The sequence below is a fragment of the Physeter macrocephalus genome, chromosome 18 (genome assembly GCF_002837175.3).
Source record: "Physeter macrocephalus isolate SW-GA chromosome 18, ASM283717v5, whole genome shotgun sequence".
In the NCBI taxonomy this organism is placed as follows: Eukaryota; Metazoa; Chordata; class Mammalia; order Artiodactyla; family Physeteridae; genus Physeter; species Physeter macrocephalus.
This window is the reverse complement of record NC_041231.1, coordinates 66,010,883-66,030,244: the sequence shown is the minus strand read 5'-3', so window position 1 is coordinate 66,030,244 and position 19,362 is coordinate 66,010,883. Positions and strand designations below refer to the sequence as shown.

Here is a 19,362-nt window from a genome sequence, read left to right as displayed (position 1 = left end):
TGAAGTTCAATGAAGTTCTAGTCAATGCCTTCATTTTCTGGAGGCTAACTTAAATACTGGTAAATAATCAAGTTTCATTTAATATTTCAATGAAAAAATAATTTGGTCTTGATGATGGAGGTAGAGGAAGAATATTCCATTCAAATCTTTCACCAAGATCTTATCAAATCTTTTCACTGGGTAAAATATCTTCTTTTTTAACTTACATAATTAAATGGAAGGTCATAAACTGTCCATTTTTTTTTACTTAAAAAAAAGCTATTACAGGCAATTTGATTCATAGATTAAAATACACATCGCTTCTAACAATTTACTTTTAGAAATATTTTATGGAGTCCTATACACCATAGGATTATCATAATTTCTAATATCATACTCATATGTCCCTTTACTCCCAAAACTTCCAAAATTACTTGTTCACTAATTTAGGATCTTCCTATAATACCTGTTCTGAATATATTCTCCCTCATTAGTGTAATAAATCTGTAAATTTTCTAAAAAATAACAAAGAATATTTATTGAGTTTTAGATCGTCTCATGGTACTCAGTATTTTTTTTTAGCTAGGATATTTGTTTTCTGGTTTATCTACATAAGCGTTCTTAATCCTTACTTGGGTAGCCAACTTTTTGAGAATCTGAAGAAATCTAGACTCCTCTAGAAAAATGAACATAATCGTTTTCATACAAATGCATGGAATTTGTGGATCCCAAAAATCTCATGGCTGAATCCTCCCACCAGTTTTTTGAATTTCAGAATAAGAACCCCTGGTACATAATGACAATATTTCAAACACCCCAGTAATAATAATGACATTAACATACAGGTATCCCCGGAGCTCCTTTTTTTCCTAGTGGTCCTGGAAGCCCAATTTCTCCCTAAAAATCAAATACAGATCAAGTTTAAAATTGCAGAGTATCAATTCATATTTAGAAATTTCCTACCAAAGCATTATGAAATGAGAACTCAATATCAATCAGCCCAATGTATCTGCCTTTCCTTCCTCTACTGTAAGACAAAGCAATGCAAGGTAAAAAATCAGGAATCTAACACCTTAAAGATGTAGGCCTAGGTTCTGTGGAATTACTAAGGAAAATATTTTCATTAGGAAATCAGGAGCGGCACTGTTATTCTTTCAATGGAAGACCTAGCAGTTCACACACAGTTGGTGAGGTGAGACAACAGAGGGAAAAAAATCAGGTGAAAAAATTTCTTATTTACCATAATTTAAGATCTATGATAGTAAGTACAGATTAAGAAAAATTAGGACATAATTTAATAGCATTTAGACTTCAGATTTTGGGATTGTGGCTGACCTGATGCTCCAAGGGATTTTCTGATTCCAGAACAACAACCCTGGAAAGACTATTCTCTTTGAGAAGCAGGAGAAGTCTTCAAAGATCCCTCACTTTAATAAAATATACTCTCGGTTATGATTGTGATTATGAGGATTTGGAAGTGTGCAGAAACCTCGCTAGAAGTTGAGCTGCAGGAAACAAGAGGGCTGGAGGTGTCTGAGGGGACATGCTCAGCTTTTAGGAAACTGAACACTTGGCCAGCCATGGGGAGAGGGCAGGAATCTTTAGTACCTACAACGGCTCAGGACCCTCAAAGGGCACTGAAATGGTACTCGTGGCTACCAGCAGGAGGCTCTCCATGCCCCAGTTAGGCTGACAGGACGCCCACTAACTAGGATGAAGCAATGAGCTCAGCATCAACAATTAAGACAGGAGAGGCAGAAAACCACTGAGAAGACTTGATTCTCAGTCTCAGAAGACTGAGAATCAAGAGGAAAAACAATGAACCGCAGCTGTCAGAATGGCTAGAAAGAGAATTTAGAACTATATGTGAAATCTTTACAAATGAAAGAATGGAATCATGAAAGACTACTAGGACTGAAGATAGAACAAGAGACTAGACTATCAAGAATAAAAAGATGTTATAGCACAGGGATGTATATATATATATCTATCTGAATCACTTTGCTGTCCCTCAAAACTAACACAATGGTGTAAATCAACTATACTTCCATTAAAAAAATAATAAAAAGATGTTATTAAAATTTGAAATTCTAGAAATGAAAAATATGATTGTTTAGATTTTTTAAAAAATCAATTGATGGCTTAAACAGCAGATTAGACACAGTAAAGGGAGAATAAATAGACTGGAAAATATATCCAAAAAATTTAACCAGAATTTAAGAATCAAGGATATGGAAGTAAGCAATTTAGAGATGTAGAGGACAAAATTAGAAGGAATAAAATATGTCTAACTAGAATTCCAGAAAGAGGGTAGAGCAGAAGATGAAGAGAAGTAGCATGGAGATTAACAGCTCATGTCTTCCAGAGATAATGGAAATAATTCTACAGAGCCAGGAAGCAAACTAAATTCCCACCCGGATGAATAAAGAGAAATCCATTTCTAGATACATCGCAGTGAGTTTTAAGAACACTAAAAACAAATAAAGTACCTTAAAAGAATCCCCAAAGAAGGGACAGATCACTTACAAAAGAATGATGATTAGAACAAAAGCAGCTTTTTTATAGTTAACCATGGAAGCCAGGAAATGACAGTAGAAACATTTCAGTGTAATAAGAGGAAATAATCATCAATCTTGAATTGTATACACTACAAAATCCTCTCTCAAAAACATACTGGTAATTGAATAAAAACTGAAAGTTTATAACCAAAGTATTTGTACTAAAAGAATTTCTAAAAATACAGTTCAGGAAGTAGCACAATTATCCCAAAAGTATGGTCTAAGAGCACAAGATAGAAAGGAACTAAGTAAAATAGAAAGCATGTATGTAAACCCAAATTTATATCTGTATAAAACAACAACAAAAACTAATTGTAAGGTCAAAATAATAGCTTCTGAAATTATATCATGTTTGAACCATTAACTGTTGCCATGAATGTGGTAAAATGTATTCTATGTGAAAAGACATCACCACTTTGCCCTTTTCATAATCAGATTCCAGGCCCAAATCTTTCAACTTTCATTAGTACTTACTTTTTGTCCCATTAATCCTTGGTTTCCAGGAAATCCTGGGATTCCCTAAAAAGAAATAAAGTAGATTTTTAATTTAAAAGATTTAGACTGTATCATTAAAGAAGAATAGGCCATAATTGGAGTTTTAACTTGTAAATAATGCAAATCATCAAACATATCTCTTGACTACATGAAACCACTACTTATATTAATCAAATTTTGGAAAAGAAAAAATTTATGAGATTTAATATTATATGAACATCTACTGATATTTAAAGTTTTAAATACAGACTTTAAAAAAAAGAAGCTATGAAGATATTAATCTTGGCTCTTCTTTCAGACCAACATAAGTGATAAAATATGAAGGATATTTCATTTGAACACTTTCTTATGTTACTTATAATGATTAATGCAAAAAGACTGTCAAATCATAGGAGTTCAGATTCTGTACAACAGTTCCAAAGGCCCTCATAGTCTCACAACCATAATTGAAAACTAATGAAACTAAATAATTTCCTCCAAATTGAGCCTTGAAACACACAGGAACCTAACTCCTTGTATAAGGCATGGCAATCTTTCTCCTAATGATTCCCTTGCTGATAAAATTGTGGAGCATATGCAGACCAGTTTGTAGAGAGACAGAAAGAAAGAAATAAAGAACTCTTTCACATGGCTGAGACCAAATGTATGAGTTCTCTAGCAAGATTTAGAGAAAATTAATGCTAATTGTCTGAATTTGAGAATAATGTGAGCACGTTTAATAACGGGAAAGCAGTTCTATTGTCATTCACTGCATTTTCCAAAATGATCATTTATCACCCCAAACAAACAGTGATGGTACTAATTAATTTTTATTTCTTTTTCATTTTTCTTAGCTCCTTTCTTGATGATACTTCAATTGAAATAATGAACAACATCTGTTTATATATATATATGTATTGACTTTGGCAGAAAAGGGAATTCAAAGGACAGGGAAATTGGGCACCATCAGTATTTCTTTGAAAGCCCTCTGCATCTTCAGGGCTTTCAAAGAACAGCAGTGGTCCTCAGTAAATCAGGGCAACTAGATCAAGTATCTTCAACAACAGGGAAAGTCTGCCATTGTTTTGATTTTCAAATCTTGACTATTAATACAATACTGGTCCATGTGGTAGCCACAATTACAGTGCAAGATATGGCATACAGTTCTAGTTTTAAAATCCAAACTTAAATGATAAACTGGAATTCAGTTTGATCCTATTTAGCTCAATTAGTTTGCCATGGCACTACCTCCTTTGCAGAGAAAAGTTGTATGAGACCAACGCCCATCAACAAGGGACTAGCGTTCTGGTTGCTTTATAAACATACTAACTAGAGAATAACATAAAACGATATAAAAATTTAAAGTAACATTATAAAACATGAGCACAGTATACCCTATCAGCACTCTAAACATAAAGCAAGAGTAAATAATTGAGTTACTAGTATAAAGAAAACAGAGTGAAACGAATTGTATCCTTTCTAAGGCAGAAAATGCATACTCTCAACACAATCAAAGTTAATATTGTTCAAAATAAAGGCTTCCATTTCAATAGACCACGATTTGGCATGAAACCACCCAGAACCAACTCCCATTCAAATACACACTCATACAAACTCACCATAATGATTAAGTTCTGAATTTAAATAAAATTCAAATAAAATCTGTCTGTAGAATCTTATCAGATGCAAGGTGGCCATACATGGTTCTGCAGCTGTGTCAATGCCATGTTGCTTGGCCCCGAGAATCTCTAAAGTGATCCTGCAGTTGCCCTGATACTTCTCAGACCTGAGAAGCTGAATTTCGTGCTGCACAGAACTCTTTGTTACTTAAGGTTTCAACCCTAATCAAGTTTCAATGCTCTTACACAATCTATATTAGTAGGAATTAGTTACTCTTGTTTTTGCAGCCAATCCCACTGTCAGCAAGGCTATATTCTCACTCTGGGGAAAAATAAAATTATGCCCAAGCAGTGCCCTGGCCTCACCTCCCAGGAGATCTTGAGAGCACCCCCCCCACCCAGGTCACTCCCTGAATTCCATTTAACACCTTTTATCTGAATAATTCTAATTCTGAGCATGGTCTGCAGTAGGACATAGCCACAAATCTTACATTATTTCAACATATCCGATATTGAGAGTATTTGGGGGGGATCTCAGATTAGGAAAAAAATAGATCCCTTTTCCTACTGCCTGTGTTCATAAGTTAGTAAAACATGAATATATGTCATAGGTATGAAAAAAAGTCATAATGTCTTCTAGGTCCAACTATACCAAGAACTACTAAATACTTACTTTATAAATACCAAGCAAAAAATACATAAAACTATATAATATTAAAAAACAAAATGTAAAACTGATTTATAAAAGCAATTCTTGGCAAAACTAATATAAAGACATGAGCATGCATGGAATAAAAAACTGTTGAGAGAGAGGTTCACCAGAAAAACTGAAATCACTCAGAGCTATATTAGTTAATAAAATTCTCCTAGACAATATTTTCCTGGGTTCCCAAAACATTCATTGAAATTGACTAAACTTTGCCAATTTTACATTAGTAGAAATATTATTCAAAACCATTTGAAAGTTACCAGTTTGTTGATCCAAAAGTATTTAGCAACAATTACTTCATAGGGTAAATGTTTTTCCAAGCAAACTATTTTATATTTCATTTTCGGCCTGTGTGGTTTTGGGTTCAGGCAACTGTGAACATGTGTAAGTAAAGACAGAAGCAAGAATTTAATTTGGTGAGAATAAAGGGACATATTTCCTCCACTTCTGTGATTTCAGTTTGGGTTTGAGGAAGAGCAGAAAATCAAATGGAAAATCTTGTGTAATGCTGTGGTGAAAGAATGCTGACATGAAAAAATGTTCTAGAAGCTTCTCTGTAACCATTAAACCATTGTTGTATAACAAAAAAGTCATTAAAAATAGAAATACATAATTTAGAATAAAGGGTTTGGCCCCTATTTCCTAAAGACCACTTTATAATGAAGGAAATGTGTCTACGATGCATTACTTAGAAAAGACAGGATATCACTTTATACATTTCCACATGCAATGGAATACTTTACTCCTGAAACTAGAGCATCTTGGATCAAATCTGCTGTTAAGTAATGCAATAATTTCAATGTGCTTAAAACAAATCTAATCAACTAATGGTATTTTTAAATCAAAAATTTCAACCTTTCTACACAGTTGTAGAGATATTTAATATCATACAGTTGTCAAAATATTAGAAGCATATTGTTTTCTTCTACTATATCAAAAGGTGATTTGCTCATTATTAAAGATGCAATGAATACAAAACACATATGTTGAAAGTATCATTCTTATTAGTTACAAAGATTACAATCATTATTAATAAAGAGCATACTAGAGGCAGTTAAAAGTTTAGATGCTGGAGTCAGCTAGCCAATTATCTCGTGCTGATTGACTCCAGGCCAGTTATTTAAACTGGAATCTCAGTGTCTCCATCTTATACATGGGGAAAAAATAATAGAACTTAGCTCTAGGATTGTTACATTATATGAATTAGCTCTCACAAGCACTTAGCTCAGTGCTGGGACTAAAATGAACAAATTTTCATGACTTTTCACAGCTCCTTCCTGACCTTTGAAAGTCACAAAATAGATGAAGTCAATTCTTTTCCATGTCTCAAAATTTGTCCTCCTCCATTTTGAGGATATCTTTTTTTTTTTTTTAACATGTCTTTCCACCTTGCCTTTGTCTACCTCATTCCCCAAAGTTTACACTGTATTCAAGATGACTTTGGCAATCTAAGGCTTCCCACTGGGAGGCACCAACAGGTTTTCATTGCCCCTAATTCATTATCCTTGCCTCTTCATGTTTGGCTGACTTTGATTATAGAAAAATACTACTATGGGGTTCCAGGATCAAGATGGAAAATTAGAAAGATCCTGAGCTCACCTCCTCTCATGGACACACCAAAACCACAACTACATATGGAACAACCATCTCTGAGAACAACCTGAAGACTAGCTGGACAGACCTTCTACAACTAAGAACAAAAAGAAAAGGCCACACATCGAGAGGCAGAGAAGCAGTCTAGTTAGAACCCACATCCCCATTGTGAAGACCCACAAGCAGGAGGGGTATCACAGCTGGAGAGGTGCCACCGGAGATCGAGGGGTGTGAGCCCCATGTCAGGCTTCCCAGCCTGAGGCCCTGCGCTGGGACGATGAACCCCATAATTCCTGGCTTTGAAAACCAGTGGGGTTACACTCACTCCAAATCCCAGCACAGACACAGTAGCTTAAACAGTATCTGGGTCATAGGAGAAGGAGATTCACTGACGAATTTTATGGCAGGTGCTGGAAGGACAGGGATCTGGTCGAACTTGCTCTGGGGACAGAAGCACGGACAGGCATCATTCTTTTTTACTCTCCTTCTACCTAGCTGGCCTGGGGGTGGTGGGCACCACTTCTGTCATTCTTCATCAACCTAGCTAACACCATGCATCCCAGCCCAGCATTCCCCAGAGGACCTGCCCAGGCTAGCTCCTTTAAAGCAGCTCCCACCCCATCATACCCAGCAGACTGCCCCAGCTCCCCTCCAAAGCAGCTCCTGCTCCAGGGGGCCAGCCCTGCACACCAGGGTGCCTGCAGCAATCACAGCCCAATCACAACAAGAGGGCACATGTGACCCACACAGGGAATACTCTAGGAGCACCTGGCTCTGGTGAACAGAGGGGACTGCACCACTGGGCCCCATGGGACATCTTGTACATAAGACCACTCTTTCAAGACCAGGAGATGTAGCTGTTATACCTAATACATAGAAACAGACATAGAGACTTAGGCAAAATGAAGAGATGAAGGAATACCTTCCACATGAAAGAAGAAGACGTAACCTCAGAAAAAGAACTAAATGAAATGGAGATAAGCAATTTACCAGATAAAGTGTTCAAAGTAATAGTCTTAAAGCTGCTCATTGAACTCTGGAGAAGAATGGTTGAACTCAGTGACACCTTCAATAAAGAGACAGAAAATATAAAAAAGAACCAATCAGAACAGAAGAATACAAAAACTGAAGTGAAAAATATACTAGAGGGAATCAACAGCAGATTAGAGGATGCAGAAGAATCAGTGATCTGGAAGACAAGGTAGTGGAAATCACCCAATAGGAACAGCAAAAAAGACACACACACACACACACACACACACACACACACACACACACAAATGAGGATAGTTTCAGGGACCTCTGGGACAACATCAAGCATACTAGCATTTGCATTATAGGGGTTCCAGAAGGAGAAGAGAGAGAGAAATGGATAGAGAATATATTCTAAAAAATAATGGCTGAAAATTTCCCTAATCTGGCAAAGGAAAGAGACACCAAGTCCAGGAAGCACAGAGAGTCACAAACAAGATGAATCCAAAGACACATTATAATTAAGATATCAAAAATTAAAGAGAGCATCTTAAAAGCAGCAAGAGAAAAGCAAATAGTTACACACAAGGGGATCTCCATAATACTATCAGCTTTTACAACAGAAACTTTACAGGTCAGAAAGGACTGGCACAATATATTCAAAGTACTGAAAGGAAAAAAACTTACTACAAAGAATACTCTACCCTGCCAGGTTATCATTCAGAAATGAAGGCGAGATAAAGAGTTTCCAGACAAGTGAAAGCTAATGGAGTTCATCACCACTAAATCAACCTTACAAGAAATGCTAAGGGGACTTCTTTAAACAGAAAAAAAAAAGGTCATCACTAGAAACAAGAAAATTATGAAAGAAAAAAAATCTCAATGTTAAAGGCAAACATAGTAAAGGTAGTAGATCAACCGACTATAAAGCTAGTATGAATTTTAAAGACAAAAGCAGTGAAATCATAATATCTAAAATAGTTAAGTGATACACAAAATAAAAAGATGTAAAATATGACATCACAAACATAAAACATGGTTGGGGGAGTAAAAATGTAGTGCTTTTTGAATGTGCTCCAACTTAAACAACCATCAACTTAAAATAGACTGCTATATACATAGGTTGTTATATATGAACTTCATGGTAAATACAAACCAAAAACCTGTAAGAGATACACAGAAAATAAAGAGAAATGCAAACATAACACTATAGAAAGCCATCAAATCAAAAGGGAAGAGACACGAGAGGAAGAAAGAAACAGAGAAGAACTATAAAAACAACCATAAAACAATTAACCAAATGGCAATAAGTATACCTATCAATAATTACTTTAAATGTAAATGAACAAATGTTCCTATCTCTACAAAGTGGTTATAGAGGGAACATATCTTAACGTAAGAAAGGCCATATATGACAAACCCACAGCAAACATCATACTCAAAGTGAAAAGCTGAAAGCTTTTCCTGTAAGATCAGGAATAAGACAAGGATGCCCAATCTCTCCACTTTTTTTCAATATAGTACTGGAAGTCCAATTAGATAAGAAAAAGACAAAGAAGTATACAAATTGGAAGAGAAGTAAAACTGTCACTATTTGCAGATGACATACTATATATGGAAAACCCTAAATCTCCACTGAAAAACAATTAGAACTCATCAATGAATTCAGTAAAGTTGCAGGATACAAAATTACTATACGGTTACCTTGAGGAACACTGGATTGAACTGTACAGGTACACTTATATGAAGACTTTTTTCAATAGTAAATACTATATGATCTGCAGTTAGCCAAATCCAAGGTTGTGGAACTCGGATACGGATACGAAGGAACTGAGTATATAGAGGGCCAACTAAAAGTTATATGCAGATTTTTGACTGAGTGGAGTGTTGGTGCTCCTAATTCCCTCATTATTTAAGGGTCAACTGTACAGAAATCTGTTGAATTTCTTTATACTAAAAAAGAACTAGCAGAAACAGAAATTAAGAAAACAATCCCATTTACAATTGCATGAAAAAGAATAAAATACCTAGGAATAATTTTAACCAAGGAAGTGAAAGACCTGTACTCTGAAAACTGTAAGGCATTAGGGAAAGAAATTGAAGATGATACAAATAAGTGGAAAGATATACCATGTTCACTGTTGGAAGAATTAATATTGTTAAAATGTCCATACTATCCAAAGAAATGTACAGATTCAATGCAATCTCTAAGAAAATATCAAAAGGCCTTTCTCACAGAACTTGAACAAATAAACCTAAAATTTACATGGAACCACAAAAGACACTGAATAGCTGAAGCAATCTTAAGAAAGAAGAACAAAGCTGGAGGTATAATGCTCCCTGATTTCAAACTGTACTGGAAAGCTATGGTAATCATAACAGTGTGGTACTGGCATAAAAGAGCCAAAAAAGAAACCCACACTTACATGGTCAATTAATTTACAACTAAGGAGTCAAGAATATAGTGGGGAAAAGAAAGCCTCTTCAATAATTGATATTGGGAAAACTGTACAGCTACATGAAAAATAATCAAAGTGGACCACTTTCTTACACCATGAATTTGAAATGGATTAAAGACTTAAATGTAAGACCTGAAACCATAAAACTCCTAGAAGAAAACAAAGGCAGTAAGCTCTTTGACACTGGTCCTGGCAATATTTTTTTGGACCTGTCTCCTCAAGTTAAGGGCAACAAAAGCAAAAATAAACAAATGAGACTATATCAAACTAAAAAGCTTTTGCACAGAAGGAAACCATCAACAAAATGAAAATGTCACCTACTGAATGGGAGAAGATATTTGCAAATTATATATGTGATAAGGGGTTAATATCCAAAATATACAAAGGAGTCATACAACTCAACATCAAAAAAGTAAATAATGCAATTAAAAAATTGGAAGAGGACCGGAATAGACATTTTTCCAAGAAAGACCAACAGACACATAAAAAGATGCTCAACATCGCTAAACATCAGGGAAATGCAAATCAAAATCATAACGACATATCACTTCACACCTGTCAGAATGGCTATTACAAAAAAGACAAAAAATAACAACTGTTGGTAAGGATGTGGAGAAAAGGGAACCCTTGTGCACTGTTGGTGGGAATGTAAATTGGTGCACCCACCATGGAGAAGAGTATGGAGGTTCCCCCAAAAATTAAAAATAGATTACCATATGATCCAGCACTTCCATTCCTGGGTATTTATCCAAAGAAAACAAAAACACTAATTTGGAAAGATATATGCATCTCTATGTTCACAGCAGCATTATTTACAACAGCCAAGATGTGGAAGCAACCTAAATGCCCATAAATAGATGAATGGATAAAGAAGTTGTGGTATGTGTACATAATGGAATATTACTCAGCTACAAGCAAAGAATGGAATCTTGCCATTTGCAACAACATGGATGGACCTGGAGAGTATTATGCTAAAGTGAAATAAGTCAGACAGAGAAAGACAAATATCTTATGATTTCACTTATACAAGGAATCTTAAAACAAAACAAATGAACAAACTAAACAAAACATAAAAAGTCTCATAGATACAAAGAACAAAGTGGTGGTCAGCAGAGGGGAGAGGTGGGGTGCTGGGCAAAATAGGTGAAGGGGATTAAGGGGCCCAGACTTTGAGTTATAAAATAAATAAACCACAGGGCTGTGGGGATGTATTGTACAGCACAGGGAATATAGTCAGTAATGTTGTAATAACTTGGTATGGTGATGAATGGTTATTAGACTTATTGTGGTTATCAATTCATAATGTACATAAATGTCTAATAGTAATATAGTATAGTGATATTGTACACCTGAAACTAATGTAATATTCCATGTCAACTATACTTTATTTTTTAAAAGGGAAAAAATACTATAATAACTTTTGCTTTTTAAACATTATAAGTATATTTCATTACTATTTTTTCAGAAAGAAATATAGCTAAAAGCTTCAAACATGTAAGTCCACAATGTTTTCCAATTTTTTTAAATTCCACACTAACTGACAGATCATCATGAATGATGTACAAAGGATTATTTTGTGGTAAGATAACTCTAAAGAGAAGTAATTCAAAATCATAGCTGCCAGACCAAAAAGAAACCAATATACAAGTACTTGCAATAAATCCTTAATAAGGAAATTACCAGTTTTACTACTCCCTTTAATACCTTAATACAGTTTTACTACTCCCTTTCACCTTTAAGGGGAAAAAAGTAACCTAAGTAATAATGGGTGAATTTATTCTCCCCAGCCTACAGACCAGGACTCACATGGGACTGGGCCCAAATTACCCAAGGATAAATAATTTTAATAGAAAATGCCTTGGTAAATATTTTCGATCTACTTGTGTTTATAGACAACAGAAATACCACCAGTTTGACATAGTAAGTTACAGAATGAGACCAGGGCTATCATAGGAAGGAAGACTACCTGGGAGCCCATGCAAAGTTGCTTCATGTTACTTGCATTTCTCTTTTGCACTTAAAGTCATCTCTACATTATTTTTTCTTTTTAAATTTTTATTGGGATGTAGTTGATTTACAATGTTGTGTTAATTTCAGGTGTACAGCAAAGTGATACGTGTGTGTGTGTGTGTATATATATATATATATATATATATAGTCGATGTAGTCCTGTCTCATGTGTAATGTGGCCAGGAATTTAGGGATGAGGCTGGTCAATCACAGTTAACCTACCACCTTAAAATAATTTTTTTTTTATTGAAGTATAGTTGATTTACAACGTTGTGTTTGTTTCAGGTGTACAGCACACTGATATATGTGTGTGTATATATATATATATATATATATATATATATAGTCTTTTTCAGATTCTTTTCCCATACAGGTTATTACAGAATATTGAGTAGAGTTCCCTGTGCTATACAGTAGGTCCTTGTTAGTTATCTATTTTATATATAGTAGTGTGTATATGTTAATCCCAATCTCCTATTTTTTTAAAAAGCCAAGAAGATATTCTAACCAATTTTGCTGTTGTAAAAATATCATTTTTCAAGACAAGAAAAAAAAAATGTTTAGCAAATTAAAATAACATACCTGAAAGCCCAGAGGATGCGGGGAAGAGGACTGAGAGTGCCAGAGACAGAATCTGCACTGCCACATAGTGGGAAAGTCACATAACTGCCCTGAACCCCCAAATCTGGGAAAGTAACTTACCCCTCTACATCGGTCAACCAAGATCAAGCACGTAAAGTACTTTAGTGAGTTAAAGGAACATATGCATGTAGATGTATGTAAAACTGAAAAACTATTCCACTTGAAAAAAAACTCCAAAATCATACCAGAGTTGTTCTAAAGTGAGCTTTGACCCTCTGAAAACCTGAAAAGTGCAGACTATACTTTTGGGTCCATGGAATGTTACTGTATAACTCAAAACAAATCATGGTGAATTTCTCCTTAAGGAGAAAACTGAAAATGGATGTTTCAAAGACCTTTCTAGCTGACTCAGTGACTAAGTAGAAGTTGTACACCATTTTTCAGAGAAATCTGCAAATTGTTTTAAGTTTTTTGCAATTTCACATATGATAGAAGTCACCAAACAAAAATATTTTAAAACACCAAATCAAAGGTGAAGCTAGTTTGATGAAGAAAACAAATAGATGAATTTTTAATCTTAGTTAATTTATATGGTAAAAAGTAAATAACCAATTATTTGAAAATTGTATCTAATTTGCTATCTTCTATAACCTCATATTTTTGAAATATTATGTCTATCTATACTGTTACATCTAAATCACTGTATTTTTCATTGTGTAAATCAGCCCATTGTGAATCTTTTTATGTTTATGTGATACATATCCCCATTTTTCCTATTGAAAAATAATGAGATGATAGATTCACTAAAGGAAAAAAATTTAAGGAACTCATATTACTTTTCTATTAACCCATGACAAATTACCACAACACACATTTATTATCTTACAGTTCTGTAGATCACAAGTCCAGCAAGGAGCTAAATTCAAGGAGTTGGCAAGGCTGCACAGCTTTCTGAAGTCTCTAGGGAAGAATCTATTTCCTGTCCATTCAGGTTACTGGCAGAATTTAATTCCTTGCAGTTGAAGGGACCAAAGTCTCCATTTTCTTGAAGGCTGCAAGCAGAGCGCCATTCCCAGCTTCTGGAGGCATCCACATTCCTTGGTTCATGGCCCCTTCCTCCATCTTCAACACCAGCAATGGCCGGTCAGGTCCTTCTCAAGTTGAATGTTTTTGACCCATTCCTCTTTCAGCTTCTTCCATGTTTAATTAGTCATGAATAGTTTGGGCCCACAGATAATACAAGATAATATCCTCCTCTCAAGGTCATTAACCTTAATTATATCTGCAATGTTCATTTACCAGAGAGGGCAACATATTCACATGCTCCAGGGTTCCAGGGATTATGATATGGATATTTTTTGGGGGAGGGGGAGTCATTATTTTCCCTACCACAGAAGTATTATCTGACATCCTAGGACCAGATCGTTTCCATGTTATTTAAACTTATCCAGGGAATTAAAAAAGTTGGAGCTCATCAAAATCCAAATTATGAGGCCATCATAACCCTAATAACAAAACCAGTCAAGAATAATACCTAAAAAAGAAATCTACAAGCTAAACTAATTTGTTAATACAAATGCAAATGGATTTACTATAATGTTAGTAAATCAAATATAGCAGCACATGAACAAAAGTAAAGCATGATTAAATAGGGCTTGTTTCAGGATGCAATGAGTGTTGAACATAAAGAAATATATCCAATTAATATGTTATGTTCATGCAAGTTACTATATTAATAATTTAGAGGAAGAACAATACATAATCTCAAAAGATACTAAAAATGCATTTTGTAAAATTTATCATGCATTATTTAGTGAAAACTCTTACTAATCTAACATTAGAACTTTGTAAACCTGAATCTGAATCAATCAGAAATCAATTGTAAACATCATACATGATGAAACACTAGACATTCTTGCTTAAAATCAGGAATAAAGCATAGGCTATATTTTGAAGTCGTAAATTCAACTTACAGGAATACTTCCTTCCCAAAAATATTGCATAAACTTTTTTATGCAATAAAACCCTAACCCTAAAAGAAGAAAAATTTGGGGGCTGACTGTGGCCTCAGGCAAGGAAAACATATGTTGCATCAACAGAAGTTGAATGAAATGCATCCATGTTTAAACAAAATGAGATGAGATTGATTTTATATTCTCTTTTTTAACCAGATAGGGTAGAATGTCCATAATATTGTGAAGTTAAAGTTTCAATGGACACAATTTTTTATTTTAAAAATGTGTGCTTTGTTTATGTATTTTTTAAAAATATTTTCAAATTTACTTCTAATCTTCTTTCATCGCATATGCAAAGAAAAAGTTTAGAAAGAATCTCTTTGAATGAGTAACAGTTATTGTCTTTGGTGATGGGAATAGGATTTGGGTAAGTGAAGGCAGATTTTCAAACTTACAACACAACTTCTTTATTTTTTGCCCATTTAAGAGCAGTTAAATAAATAAGAATGTATAATAAATAATATAAATAACAAATAAAAAGAATAAATATAACTATAGAATAAAATATAATTTAAATGTACAATAAATAATAGTTAACCTGTAACATTTTTATCTTTCAAAAAATTCTCAGAAAAAATTCTAAGATTTTTTTTCCTCACACTTAACTCATCCAAGAAACTATTGTTAAACATCAGTCCTTCAAGTTTTTTCATGGTTGTGGCTATCATTTGCTTAAAAGAAAAATAACAAAAAATCTAAAACAACAAGCAAGAAGTATACTGCAAGCTGGAAGATCAGTGCTGGAAGCCTCTTAACATGACTCACACTTGTGACCTCAGAGACTAGTAACACATTTGCTTAGTTTTCATGCCTCGGGAGGTTATTTCCACAGACAATTTTTCACACATTACTAAGGATACATTGTTAGACAAAGGCATCAATATTTCTTAGGAAAGGACAACACTGTGTTTAAGAAGCAATTTCTTTCATTAAAAAAAAAAAAAAGGCTAGGAATTTGGCATTTGACAAGATTAGCCTTACCAGGGAGCATGTACCTATTTCCCTACAGTAAGAGTGGTTAACTTTCCCAATATAAAAATGTTAATACATGAGATCTAAAGATTGTTATATCTTTAAATACTACATAATCTTTAAAGTAAATTTCCAGGAAAATTGAGAGCTTAAAGATTCATGTAAAATTGAGAGCCTAAAGATTCATGTAAAATTGAAGATATAATAAAACAAATTTAAATGACCAAATTCCTATCTTTATCTACCGTCATATAAACAAATTTAGTCTTGTTCAATTGCATATAGATACATCTTTGTTGTACAAGACAGAATTGTGATTTTGTCAAAAATTAATAAGGTAAACTTACCAAGAGAACTGAATCTATTTGGAAATACAATTTCATAGTCTCATTTATGGCAATATTAAAGTTTATTTAGCCAGAGAAAGATATTAAAGCACATATGGCCTAAAAGGATAATAAGATGTCATGATTCCATTTTCCTCTACCAACGTCACTAAAATTAAATTTAGTGACATTAATTAAACTACTCGAGTAGGTGACTTTTTTATCTTTCTACTACCTTCATATTCCTCTTTTTTGATCATTCTATAACATAGCCTCTATTTCACTAGTTATTAAACTTTACATCAAACCCACATAGGGAAGCCATTAACAATGTAGTTTCCTAGAAGAAGCTTCAAGATGGCGGAAGAGTAAGACGCAGAGATCACGTTCCTCTCCACAAATACATCAGAAATACATCTACATGTGGAACAGCTCCTACAGAAAGAACACCTACTGAACGCTGGCAGAAGACCTCAGACCTCCCAAAAGGCAAGAAACTCCCCACAAACCTGGTTAGGGCAAAAGAAAAAAGAAAAAACAGAGACAAAAGCATAGAGACAGGACCTGCACCAGTGGGAGAGAGCTGTGAAGGAGGAAAGGTTTCCTTCCACACATTGGGAAGCCCCTTCGCCTGCGGAGACTGCCGGTGGTGGAGGGGGGAAGCTTCGGAGCCACAGAGGAGAGTGCAGCAACGGGGTGAGTAGGGCAAAGCGCAGAGATTCCCGCACAGAGGATCTGTGCCGACCAGCACTCACCAGCCCGAGAGGCTTGTCTGCTCACCTGCCGGGACGGGCGGGGGCTGGGAGCTGAGGCTCGGGCTTCGGTCGGATCCCAGGGAGAGGACTGGGGTTGGCTGCGTGAACACAGCCTGAAGGGGGCTAGTGTGCCACGGCTAGCTGGGAGGGAGTCCGGGAGAAGTCGGGAGCTGCCGAAGAGGCAAGAGACTTTTTCTTGCCTCTTTGTTTCCTGGTGCGCGAGGAGAAGGGATTCAGAACGCCACTTAAAGGAGCTCCAGAGGCGGGTGCGAACCGCAGCTATCAGTACGGATCCCAGAGACGGGCATGGGACGTTAAGGCTGCTGCTGCAGCCTCCAAGAAGCCTGTGTACAAGCACAGCTCACTATCCAAACCTCCCCTCCCGGGAGGCGGTGCAGCCCGCCACGGCCAGGTTCCCGTGATCCAGGAACAACTTCCCCAGGAGAACGCACGTCGTGCCTCAGGCTGGTGCAACGTCACGCTGGCCTCTGCCGCCGCAGGCTCGCCCCGCATCCGTACCCCTCCCTCCCCCAGGCCTGAGTGAGCCAGAGCCCCTGAATCAGCTGCTCCTTTAACCCCGTCCTGTCTCAGCAAAGAACAGACGCCCTCAGGCGACCTACATGCAGAGGCGGGTCCAAATCCAAAGCTGAACCCCAGGAGCTGTGCGAACAAAGAAGAGAAAGGGAAATCTCTCCCAGCAGCCTCAGGAGCAGAGGATTAAACCTCCACAATCAACGATGTACCCTGCATCTGTGGAATACCTTAATAGACAAAGAATCATCCCAAATTGAGGAGGTTGACTTTGGGAGCAAAGATATTTATATTTTTTTCACTTTTTCTCTTTTTGTGAGTGTGTATGTGTATGCTTCTGTGTGTGATTTTGCCTTTATAGCTTTGTTTTTACCATTTGTCTTAGGGTTCTGTCTGTGTTTCTTTTTTTTTAAATTACTTTAAAAAAATTTTTTCTTAATAATTATTTTTATTTTAATAACTTTATTTTATGTTATTTTACTTTATTTTATTTTATCTTCTTTTTTTCTTTCTTTCATTTTTTTTTTCTCCCCTTTATTCTGAGCCGTGTGGATGAAAGGCTCTTGGTGCTCCAGCCGGTGTCAGGGCTGTGCCTCTGAGGTGGGAGAGCCAAGTTCAGGACACTGGTCCACAAGAGACCTCCCAGCTCCACGTAATAGCAAATGGTAAAAAACTCCCAGAGATCTCCATCTCAACGCCAAGACCCAGCTTCACTCAAGGACCAGCAAGTTACAGTGCTAGACACCCTATGCCAAACAACTAGCAAGATAGGAACACAACCCCACCCATTAGCAGAGAGGCTGCCTAAAATCATAATAAGGCCAGAGACACCCCAAAACACACCACCAGACGTGGATCTGCCCAGCAGAAAGACAAGATCCAGCCTCATCCACCAGAACACAGGCACTAGTCCCCTCTACCAGGAAGCCTACACAACCAACTGATAAAACCTTAACCACTGGGGACAGACACGAAAAACAACAGAAACTACAAACCTGCAGCCTGCAAAAAGAAGACCCCAAACACAGTAAGATAAGCAAAATGAGAAGACAGAGAAACACACAGCAGATGAGGGAGCAAGGCAAAAACACACCAGACCAAACAAATGAAGAGGAAAGAGGCAGTCTACCTGAAAAACAATTCAGAATAATAACAGTAAAGATGATCCAAAACTTTGGAAATAGAATGGAGAAAATACAAGAAGCTTTTAACAAGGACCTAGAAGAACTAAAGAGCAAACAAATGGTGATGAACAACACAATAAATGAAATTCAAAATCTCTAGAAGGTATCAATAGCAGAATAACTGAGACAGAAGAACGGATAAGTGACCTGGAAGATAGAATAGTGGAAATAACTACTGAAGAGCAGAATAAAGAAAAAAGAATGAAAGAATTGAGGACAGTCTCAGAGACCTCTAGGACAACATTAAGTGCACCTACATTCGAATTATAGGGGTCCCAGAAGAAGAAGAGAAAAAGAAAGGGACTGAGAAAATATTTGAAGAGATTATAGTTGAAAATTTCCCTAATATGGGAAAGGAAATAGTTAATCAAGTCCAAGAAGCACAGAGAGTCCCATACAGGATAAATCCAAGGAGAAACATGCCAAGACACATATTAATCAACCTATCAAAAATTAAACACAAAGAAAAAATATTAAAAGCAGCAAGGGAAAAACAACAAATGACACACAAGGGAATCCCCATAAGGCTAAGAGCTGATATTCCAGAAGAAACTCTGCAAGCCAGAAGGGAGGGGCATGACATATTTAAAGTGATGAAGGAGAAAAACCTACAACAAAGATTAC

The 19,362-nt window shown here is 36.0% G+C and overlaps 1 protein-coding gene across 2 annotated transcripts in view; it reads right to left on the bottom strand.

Annotated features, from left to right (window-relative positions):
• Positions 1-19,362, bottom strand: part of COL21A1 (collagen type XXI alpha 1 chain) — a 185,071-nt gene that overhangs the window by 17,567 nt on the left and 148,142 nt on the right. For both annotated transcript variants that reach the window (XM_055079962.1, XM_055079961.1), the window contains 2 exons: positions 3,012-3,056; positions 823-876 (listed from right to left, as the gene is read on the bottom strand). In XM_055079962.1, coding sequence (XP_054935937.1) covers positions 823-876; positions 3,012-3,056 — 99 coding nt within the window. The remainder of the gene's footprint in view (positions 1-822; positions 877-3,011; positions 3,057-19,362) is intronic.